The sequence below is a fragment of the Eretmochelys imbricata genome, chromosome 13, assembly GCF_965152235.1.
Source record: "Eretmochelys imbricata isolate rEreImb1 chromosome 13, rEreImb1.hap1, whole genome shotgun sequence".
In the NCBI taxonomy this organism is placed as follows: domain Eukaryota; kingdom Metazoa; phylum Chordata; order Testudines; family Cheloniidae; genus Eretmochelys; species Eretmochelys imbricata.
In genome coordinates, this window is record NC_135584.1 from 38931836 (window position 1) to 38943225 (window position 11390).

Genomic DNA, 11390 nt, shown 5'->3' on the forward strand with positions numbered 1-11390 from the left:
GCCAGGCAGCCATCAGGCCACAGAGGGAGGTGGATGGACGGATGTAGGTAGATCAGTGGCCAGTTTTCAGAGTTTCCCCTTTTGATGGTTTCTCTCATATTCTCTTTCTTTTTCCAGCGACCCGCACAGCCCCCTCCGTCTTCCCCCTGGTTCCCTGCTGCAGCAAGACCAGCAATGTGCCCCCGGACACCAGCTTGGCCTGCCTCGTAACTGGCTATTTGCCATCACCAGTGGACATCAAGTGGAATTCTGGCCAAGTGACCAAGGGGGTCAAAACTTTCCCAGAGGTGACGATGAGCAATGGGCTCCACACCCAGAGCAGCCTGCTGATCCCCTCCGACAGTTCCCGGCAGGGCGACCCCTACCAGTGCGACGTGACGCATCAAGGCACAGGGAAGACAGTGTCCGGGAAGTTCCCTCAGGAATGTAAGACATGCGGCGGGGGGAGGAGGGGGCAGCCAGGCTGAGATTTTCAAAGCGCCTAGAGGGTCTGGGAGCCAGTTAATCTTAATCCACATCCCGTAGGTGCCTTTGGAAAAATCTCACCCTGCAAGAGTGGGGAAAGTTTGGCCCCGTGTTGAAACACACTGAGCCCTGGTGCTTTGTCATTGCAGAACTCCCGCCCCCAGCGCCCCTCTCCGTGGGCCCTGGAATGAGGGAAACCTCAGGGTGAAATGCACCCCTGGGCAGAGACCTATGTACCACTAAATGGGAGGATTTTCAGCCCTGCCTAAAATATTTAGGCCCCCGGTTCCCCTGGGCACTTGGCATGTAAATCCCTCAGGCACCTTGGGAAATCTTAGACACGTAGCTGGTCTGAAATGGCACCTAAGCCTCATGCTGCCCTTCTGTACAGGGGAAATCTTCGGCTCACTGCCTTACTCCCCCACCCTCACCCAAACCCAAACCCAGACCCAGACTCCTCCCACTGGGGGGGTAGAACAAAGCCCATTCGCTGCTTCAGTCCAAAGGCCAGGTTTGTTCACACACAAGGACTCAAAGCAAAACCAGTGGAACTCAGAGCACAGGCTCCCAGCCACCCGGGGCCCCCCCAGCGTTCAGCTGGCTGGATGGGGAGCACACCCCCCCTTTCCCACAAGGTCCCCTTTCCCGCATGGTTCCTAGCCCTCCTGCCTGGTCCGCATCTAGAGATTTCCCCCTCAGGTGCTTTCCTCAGCACTGAGCCAGAAGCTTTCCCTTATATAGACTGCAGCAAGCAGCCCCATGAAACTCCAATTCCCAGCAACCACTGGCCCTAACGGGGCTACACCCCCTTACAAGCTAGCACTCGCTTACACCTCTTTGTCATGGAGCTGTGTGTGTTTCTTGCACTCCGGCTGTTCTCGGGCATCTTTTGAAATGGATACAACCCCAGAGCAGCAAACCTAGGCATTCTGGGGTCAGAACTTGAACGGGTGAAAATCGACTGATCTCCATGGAAGTCAGTGGCCCTGTGCCGATTTACATCAGCTGAGCATTTGACCCTTTTTCCGTAGTCAGACACAGTCAGTCCTCTCCCAGGTTTTCTTCTGATGCCATGTCATGCTCTACAGCGCCACAGTCCCCCTTAAACAGGACATTAATTGAGGAAAAGAAGTTCAACCAAACACAGCTCAAGTTCCAGCTTTGTCCCTGCTGTTTACCAGGGAGAACACACTCCAGCAGCATGTGCAGAAAGAATGCACGGAGGCATTCAGTATTTGCCTAAATGATTTAAGGGCCCTGTTCCCATTTGTTTTAATCCCTTACATGGCTGTGAAGTTAATCCCTAGAGGCTGAATAAAGTACGCAGTGTAAACACAGCGCAACAAGGTGGGTTTTTGCCAGTGCTGGGAGGACTGTAGAGTTAGCACTCTCTCGGGAAGGGGAGTGGGGATCTACAGAGAGTGACGCTGGACTGTGTTTTCCCCTCTCTCTGCTCTCAGTGTGTGGTTTGACAATGCCACCCCAGGTTCACCTCCTGGTCCCCACCTGCGAGGACAGCGCCACAGAGAGCCAGCTGGAGCTGGTTTGCCTCCTCCTGAGCTTCAGACCTGGCAAAGCCAATGTGAAATGGCTGGTGAATGGAAAGGAGAGGAGCCCCCCCACCCTGGCTTTTTCCTCTGCAATGGGCACAGATGGCTCCTACATGGGGCAGAGCCGCATGACCGTCACCAGGCAGAGCTGGGAGAGGGGAGACGTCTACACCTGTCAAGTGACCCATCCAGCAGTGGGAACAGAGCTCTCCATGCAGAACACCAGCAAGTGCTTGGGTGAGGGGCTACGCCTGTGCATGGTGGGGAGGTGGGGTGGAGAGTTACTCAGAAACCAGCCCTGCCTAAGGGTAGGTGGGACTGCACCTAGACCCCAGTGTGATGGGAGACATAGGAGTACCACAGAGAAATTGATACTGTAGGTGGATGGGAAGAGAAAGAGATATAATGGGGGGATGGATGGATGGATGGGATGGATACTACCAGTGTTCTGATGGGGATGGATGGATGGATAGATTAGATTAGATTAGATTTCAATAGTCTTTTTCTGCCTTTCCACATTATTTATGCTGGTCAATGACATCTCTTTGAATTTCTCAGCCTGCCTCAGAAGTTCACTTGACCCAACCATCTACTTAACCAAACCCTCCTATGAAGACATCATCAAAAATTCTGGTCATGTTACCTGTTTAGTTTTGGGTTATGATTTAGCAGCCAGCAGAATCGCATGGAAAGTGGATGGGCAAGTCAGCTCTGCGGCGAAGACAGAAACTCTCAAGAAGAACAGCAACGGGACCACCAGCCTTGTCAGTTCTCACCCTGTGTCACTGGCCCAATGGGGACAAGGCACCATATTTACCTGCAAAGTGACCACACTTTGTTCTGGAGAACTAACCCAGGACATAACCATGAGCAATACAGGTGAGTAGCCTTGGCATCTCAAAGGGAAAGGCAAACTCCAGTCATTATTAATTGGGATTAGAGGGTGAAACTCACCCCTCACAAGTCCTAGGCAGCCTCTAAGTCCCAGTTAACCCCCCGAGAAGTAGGACTTTAGCGGAGCCCAGGCCCTCAGCAGAGGGGTGTATTGCAGGTATAATTATTATTTCTCCTATGAATCTTTCATTCTCTATCTCTCATTAATTTCCACTTGCACAGTTTCCCCAGTATTCCCTGCTTTATCATTAATTTCCTGATTCTCCAAGAATTTCACTCCCTCTGCTCCCTGGGATCCAGCGATGTGGCCTGTTAGGGACTCTGGTCTGATGTGCATATGTACTTCTTACCTCTGGAAATCAGGCTGGTGCTTGTCGCTGGCATCTAGTCTTTCAGGGATATTTCTGATGAGAATCTCTAAGTCTCCAGTGGAGTTAGGTGCCCAAATCCCATTGAAATACCCAAGGTGTCCAAGTCCCTTAGCCAGCCTTTGAAAAATCTCAGTTGTGTTGAATTTTGCTGTGAGTGTTTGAAGGAGGGAAGAGGCTCCATCTGAGTGAGCAAATGGGTTGGTGACCCAATGTCATAATGATGCATGGTGGAGACTTGGGGTGAAGAGGAGATAATGTGGTTCAAGGTTTGGGGTGAGGGTTCAGATTTGGGACACAGGACTCGCTCAAAGCCCCCTATCCATCTGCGTTACTGTAAAACCAAGCTGAGGATAACAATTAGGATGATGATCTTGAAGGGGATGAAGATGATGTCGATGACAATGAAGAAGGAAATGAAGATGCTGAAGGAGAAAAAAAGAAAGAACGTTAGAATGCTGGAGAAGATGAAGATAAGGAGGAAGGAAGTGATTACAAAAACAAGGGAGGTGAAGAAGATGAATATGATGATGTTAAGTTGTTGCCGTTGAAGGTTGAGGATCTGGAAGTTCACTGTGCATTCTGCGGGGAAGGCTTTGGAGTTCATTTGAGTCTTTGGGTGAAGATCCAGGCTCTTTGAGTTTCAAGGGAGATGATGCTCAAGGGTTGGGTTTTTATTTTGCCTGGTTTTTAGCTTCACACGTACCCTGAACAACTGCCCTCCCTGGCCCATTCACACAGTGATAGCTGCTGGATCTAAGTCCATAACTTAGACAGACAAACCAAATCTTATTCTTCTCTTGCCCCTCTTCCTTTTCATTTAGGCATCAGTAAGAAGGAGCCCACAGTCACTGTCTCCCAAGCCTACCACGAAGACATCTCCGGGAACAGAGTCTCCTTGACTCTCATCTGCGAAGCTAGTGGCTTCTACCCTGAAGAGATCAGCATGTCATGGTTGAAGAACAACTCCCCGGAACTCAAGCCCAGTTACAACAATGGCCCTGTGTCAGGAAGTGGCACTTTCTCTGCCTACAGCGTCCTGAAGGTTGAGCCAAGTCAAGAACAAGGAAATTACACCTGTGTGGTGCATCACCCAGCCATGGAAGAGCCCAAGAGGGTTGTGCAAAAGGTGTCCCTCGGTAAGTGGGTTCTCAGAGGCAGGTATTAATTTAGGGATGTCCACATGTGTTCTTATTCCGTCCAGCCAATGGCATAAACAACCGCATGACTCCACATGAGCCCTGGTGGGGGGAGGGGGCGTGGCAATGAAGGATTTCTTTCTCCGTTATGATGTCATCTTTGGTGAAACCAAGATTTATTGCAACCTGAGCTGGGTGGGAACCTCCCCTCCACTCCAGTGCAGGAGAGTTCCCTGTATTCCCAAGGCATTATCCAGTCCGAAATGCCCCAAGTAATGGGGATCCCACCCCACCCCTGGAGGAGATGATTCTGCAGCTTCATAGACCCCATCACCACTAACGGAAATGCAGGAAAACTGTCCTAAGTGCAAGAGGGAATTTAAGGGAGGGTGCAGAATGTAATCTCATTGGGCTGTGATTTGGCCAAGACATTGGGATGGACACTCTTGCTCTTGGGGAAGGTTCACAGAGGACTTTCATGGCAGGGAGGTGGTTCACTGAAAAATTTCTTTCCTTCTTAACCGTGGATCCCCCTGGGAGTTGTTTGCTCCACACTTGGACATGGATTCCCAAGGTGGTTGATTCACAATTTTGTCCTTATTGTCCCTTTTTATTCCTCAAATTTGTTGCTGACACATTAGGAATGTCTTCATGGATCTGCAGCCATGACAGGCACCCAATTAAAATCTGTTCTCAAGGAAAAGATGAGCTGGGGTGGGGCAGATTCCATATCGGATTCAGAAGCTGACGAATTCATGCAAACAAAGGAGAGAAACCCCTTAGCTCCATTGCGCCACAGTGGGGCTTGGACGTCCATATGAATTTGGAATCCCAGCTCCAGCAGCATCCACTTTAGAAACTAATCTCATGAGCGACACCATGCATATCCTTCACACAACATTCAATAGAGGACATTGACCCCGGGTGCCAGGACTCCCGTCAGTCTGGGCTTCCCTGCTGAGATTTCTAAAGTGATTCGAGGTCTCCCCTCCCCCATCGGCTTGCGGTGGGAGTTGCGGGACTCATGACCTGAGGAACCCCGGCAGGCCACGGGTGTGCAATATAAATGGCCCTTCTGCCTGTGCAGGGGGTAGGGTTTAGGGAACAGAAGTTCCGTCCTGAGCCGTGGGTGCAGTGTGGGGTCTAGTGGTTAGGGCAGGAGGATCTGGGTGCCAGTCATGACCGTGGGCAGGTCATTTGTCCTTTGTACCAGCTGCCATCTCTGGAAAAGAGGAATAACTGTATTGAGCTCAGGTGGGTCATCAAGCTCATGAATTTCTGTCTGGAAGGACCCTGAGTTGAGCAACCAGGGCAGGTCTGTCCCTGGCCATGTTTTCCGCAATGGGGCTTTCTCCCAACAAAGCCGGAGACCTTCAGATTTGCTCCTGGCACCGAGAGACCCAAATAAGCATAATTGGACCCAGGAATCCCAATCTCTCGGTTGGTTGGAAAATCTCAGCCATTTTCTCGGCTGCTCCATAAGATGAGGGTCCCGCCCCTTCTACCAGGGAACCCAATGGCCTATTTCCACCTCCAGTGACCCTCAGCCCCTTTTCCAAACAGCCCCTGGGCTTTGCGCCCCTGAGAGAGAGGCACTCAGTTACCACCTCGTGCCTGTTGAAATATTTGCTCAGCCCAGCCCTCAATGCTGCCTCCTGCCCCCCACCAGGTGTCAGCAACTGTAATCGACACCCTCTGGAGGTCTTTCTCCTTCCCCCTTCCCTGGAGGACCTCTACATAGGGCAGAACGCCACCATCAGTTGTTTGGTGAGCAGCATGGAGACCCCCGGAAGCCTGGAGGTCTCCTGGAACCGGGGTAGTGGGGGCCCGTTGGCCGTGGTCTCCAGGGAGCCAGTGCTGCAGGAAGATGGCACCTACAGTGCAACCAGCATCCTGCGGGTGTGCGTGGAGGAGTGGCAGGCGGGGGAGGAGTTCACCTGCACCGTGAAGCACCAAGACATCCCGTCGGCCATTGTCAAGAGCATCCGCAAGAGTCACAGTAAGAGCTCAGCCTTTTCCCTGTAGGGGGCGCCAGCTGCCATCCGGCTGCAGGCTTGGGAGAGTGGCTGGCTCAGGATGTGGGGAATGGAGACGGGACCTTCTGTCTCTAGCTGTGATCCGGCTTGAGGTCTTTGGGACTGGGAGTCGCAGATTTGTGGTTGGGATGAAACGGGCAAATTTATGAGACAGAAGGGGAAAGAGTCAGGACTCCTGGGCTCTTTTTCTGTCTCTGGGAGGGGAGTGGGATGTCGTGGGTTAGAATAGGGAGACTGGAAGCCATGAGTCCTGAGTTCTAGCCCCTTTTCAGGGAAGGTATTTGGATCTGGTGGGTTAGTGTGGCCTGAACTCCTGGATTGTATCCATGGGTCTGGGTAGGGAGTGGGGGGTCTCGTGGGATATAGCAGCGCGATGAGGGTGGAGGATGGTAGCCAGGACTCCTGCATCCTAATCCTTAACATTAACCCTTTGCTGTTTCTCATGGCAGTGGTTTCCCTCCGGGCCCCTTCTGTCTACATCTCCCCTCCTCACGCTGAGGAGCTGGCTCTCCGGGAATCAGCCACCATCACCTGCCTGGCCTCCGGCTTCCGGCCCAGAGACATCTTGGTGACATGGACCCAGCAGGACCGACCCGTGCCCCAGGAAGCCTACACCAACATCGGCCCCGTCCGGGAGGCCGGGAAGGAGGAGCGCTACTTCATCTACAGCAAGCTCAATGTCTTGGCATCTGAATGGGAACGGGGGAACACGTACGCCTGCGTGGTGGGGCACGAGGGTCTGCCCATGACCTTCATCCACCGGAGCGTGGACAAAGCCTCCGGTAAACCCACCGCCGTCAATGTTTCTGTGATCTTGTCCGATACTGACATCACCTGCTACTGAGGAGCAGAGCCGCGTGGGCTCCTCACGACATATCTGAGATGGCCAGGGAACCTCGTGGGGTCTGGGATTCCTCTTAGCCTGTGTGTAAAGCTGTGGGAGCTCTGGTGTACAGAGTGTGGCTGTGTGTGGAATATGCCCAAATAAAAATGCAGCATGCCAGAGTTTGTGATGAAGGGTGTGTCTTCTGGCGGAGACTGTCTCTGTGTCTCATCCACCCATCCACACTTCCTCCCACAATATCTAGATGTATCCCCCCCACCTTTCTTTCTTTCTTTCTTTCTTTCTTTCTTTCTTTCTTTCTTTCTTTCTTTCTTTCTTTCTTTCTTTCTTTCTTTCCTTATGGATTGTCTACGTCAATTCATCCTTCCACAGGATCTATCCATCCATCCTACCCTCTGCAGTACCTGTTTCCTTGATTGCACAATATCGGTCCATCCATGCATGCAAAATTATGCAATCTCCTCTCTGCATCCATCCATCCATCCTCATGCAGTGTCATGTTTCTATCTGCCCATCCCTCTGCAGTGAGTTGCTATCTATCCATTATTATTCATGATATTGCAGCTCCTACATCTCCTGACTGATGTCAGGGCCCCATTGCGTGGGCCTGTACGAACACACGCAGAACAAATGTCCTGGAACCAAGGAGCTGATATTTTGGCACAAAGGGATTAAAATTGGGAAGCTAAAAGGGAACGAGACACCCAACTCCCATTCAATTGTGGGTTTATTTCACTGGCACCTAATTTCCTAAGAGTCCTTTAAAGTCCCCAGCCCAAGTGGCTTGTCTCGGGTCACACTGCAGGTCAGTGGGAGAGGTGGGAATAGAGCCCTGATCCCCCATCTCCAAGACTTGTTTCGTAACTATTGCACCTGTCTCACAATGTAGCCCTAGCCACTCTGGCGTGAGATCCCTTAGGAGATGCATCCTCACTTGACCACATAAGGTTAGAGGCAGAGCGCCCAGGAATTTGGTGTTATGTCTTCAGGGAGATAGGCAGGAGGGTGAGACTGAGTTAGGAGCCTTCATTCCTCCCAGCTCTGTCCCTGGATGTATTAACATGGGGGTGGTGTGCAGGGGAAGTGATTTCACCTCTCCGTACGGGGTTAGGGAGACCAAAACCGGAATACAGCATTCAGTTCTGGAGTCAACACAGAGTGACAGTCAGAAAAGGTAACAATGGTAGGAACCATTAGGAAAGGGACAGATATTAAGGCAGTAAATCTCATAATGCCACTGTATAAATCCATGGTATGCCCACAGCTTGAATACTGCATGCAATTCTGGTCGCCCCATCTCAAGAAAGATGTATTAGAAATGGAAAAGGTACAGAGAAAGGGGACAATATTGATCATGGGGATGGAACAGCTTCCGCCTGAGGAGAGATTAGACAGGCTGGGACTTTTCATCTTAGAAAAGAAATGACTAAGGGGGATATGACAGAGGTCTATAAAATCATGGCGGGTGTGGAGAAAGTAAATCAGGAAGTGTTATTTTCCCCTTCACATAATACAAGAACCTAGGTTCACCCAATGAAATTAAATGGCAGCTGGTTTCAAACAAACACAAGAAAGAACTTCTTTACACAACAGAGTCAACGTGTGGAAGTAGTTGTCAGGGGATGTTGTGATGGCCCAAAATATAAGTGGGTTCAAAAAGGAAATTAGATAAGTTCCTGGAGGATAAGTCTGTTAAAGGGAACCCATGAGCACAGAGCGGTGTGGCCTAGTGCCCATGGTGAATATATCAGCCCTGAAGTGCAGGACTTTGTTTTCTTGGGGCTAGAGTCAATATGGCAGCCCTTGAGTGTAGGGGAGTGTGGCCTAGCGGCCAAAGTGAATAGAGAGGACCTCAAATGCAGGGCAGTGTGGTAATGGCCAAACCCAGGGGCTGTCACCAGAGGGGATGAGGCAAGGGCAGTGGGACACGTGCTCATCTGAGCGCTCATCTAGTCCAGTCCCCTGCACTCATGGCAGGACTAAGTATTATCTAGACCACCCATGACAGGTGTTTGTCTCACCTGCTCTTAAAAATCTCCAATGATGGAGATTCCTTAACCCCCGTAGTCAATTTATGCCAGTGCTTAACCACCCTGACAGGAAGTTTTTTCTAGTGTCCAACCGACACCTCTCTTGCTACAATTTAAGCCCATTGCTAATTGTCCTACCCTATGAGGTTAAGGAGAGCAATTTTTCTCCCTCCTCCTTGTAAGAACGTTTTATGTTCTTGAAAGCTGTTATCATGTCCCCTCTCAACCTTCTCTTTTCCAGCCTAAACAATCACAATTTTTAATCCTCCCTGAAAGCTCATGTTTTCTAGACTTCTAATAATTTTTGTTGCTCTTCTCTGACTTTTTCCAATTTGTCCGCATCTCTCCTGAAATGTGGCACCCAGAACCGGACACAATACTCCAATTGAGGCCTAACCAGCACGGAGTAGAGCGGAAGATTGTTCCTTCCCAAGTGGAGTACTTTTCATTTGTCCTTATTGAATTTCATCCTTTTTACTTAGAATCATAGAATATCAGGGTTGGAAGGGACCTCAGGAGGTCATCTAGTCCAACCCCCTGCTCAAAAGCAGGACGCATCCCCAATTATATCATCCCAGCCAGGGCTTTGTCAAGCCTGACCTTAAAAACTTCTAAGGAAGGAGATTCCACCACCTCCCTAGGCAACGCATTCCAGTGTTTCACCACCCTCCTAGTGAAAAAGATTTTCCTAATATCCAACCTAAACCTCCCCCACTGCAACTTGAGACCATTACTCCTTGACCTGTCCTCTTCCACCACTGAGAATAGTCTAGAACCATCCTCTCTGGAACCACCTCTCAGGTAGTTGAAAGCAGCTATCAAATCCCCCCTCATTCTTCCCTTCCGCAGACTAAACAATCCCAGTTCCCTCAGCCTCTCCTCAGAAGTCATGTGTTCCAGACCCCTAATCATTTTTGTTGCCCTTCACTGGACTCTCTCCAATTTATCCACATCCTTCTTGTAGTGTGGGGCCCAAAACTGGACACAGTACTCCAGATGAGGCCTCACCAATGTCGAATAGAGGGGGACGATCACGTCCCTCGATCTGCTCACTATGCCCCTACTTATACATCCCAAAATGCCATTGGCCTTCTTGGCAACAAGGGCACACTGCTGACTCATATCCAGCTTCTCGTCCACTGTCACCCCTAGGTCCTTTTCCGCAGAACTGCTGCCTAGCCATTCGGTCCCTAGTCTGTAAGCTGTGCATTGGGTTGTTCTGTCCTAAGTGCAGGACCCTGCACTTATTCTTATGGAACCTCATCAGATTTCTTTTGGCCCAATCCTCCAATTTGTCTAGGTCCCTCTGTATCCTATCCCTGCCCTCCAGCGTATCTACCACTCCTCCCAGTTTAGTATCATCCGCAAATTTGCTGAGAGTGCAATCCACACCATCCTCCAGATCATTTATGAAGATATTGAACAAAACCGGCCCCAGGACCGACCCCTGGGGCACTCCACTTGACACCGGCTGCCAGCTAGACATGGAGCCATTGATCACTGCCCGTTGAGCCCGACAATCTAGCCAACTTTCTACCCACCTTATAGTGCATTCATCCAGCCCGTACTTCTTTAACTTGCTGACAAGAATACTGTGAGAGACAGTGTCAAAAGCTTTGCTAAAGTCAAGAAACAATACATCCACTGCTTTCCCTTCATCCACAGAACCAGTAATCTCATCATAGAAGGCGATTAGATTAGTCAGGCATGACCTTCCCTTGGTGAATCCATGCTGACTGTTCCTGATCACTTTCCTCTCATGTAAGTGCTTCAGGATTGATTCTTTGAGGACCTGCTCCATGATTTTTCCGGGGACTGAAGTGAGGCTGACTGGCCTGTAGTTCCCAGGATCCTCCTTCTTCCCTTTTTTAAAGATTGGCACTACATTAGCCTTTTTCCAGTCATCCGGGACTTCCCCCGTTCGCCATGAGTTTTCAAAGATAATGGCCAATGGCTCTGCAATCACAGCCGCCAGTTCCTTTAGCACTCTCGGATGCAACTCATCCGGCCCCATGGACTTGTGCACGTCCAGTTTTTCTAAATAGTCCCTAACCACCTCTTTCT

At 50.4% G+C, this 11390-nt stretch overlaps 1 gene segment (V, D, J or C); it reads left to right on the top strand.

Annotated features, from left to right (window-relative positions):
* The first annotated feature begins 33 nt into the window (after positions 1-33).
* LOC144273260 (Ig mu chain C region-like) lies at positions 34-7575 on the top strand. The segment is given in 7 exon segments: positions 34-43; positions 118-426; positions 1926-2252; positions 2574-2894; positions 4102-4416; positions 6086-6415; positions 6902-7575. Coding segments are annotated over 7 exon segments (2007 nt in total).
* Positions 7576-11390: the final 3815 nt, after the last annotated feature.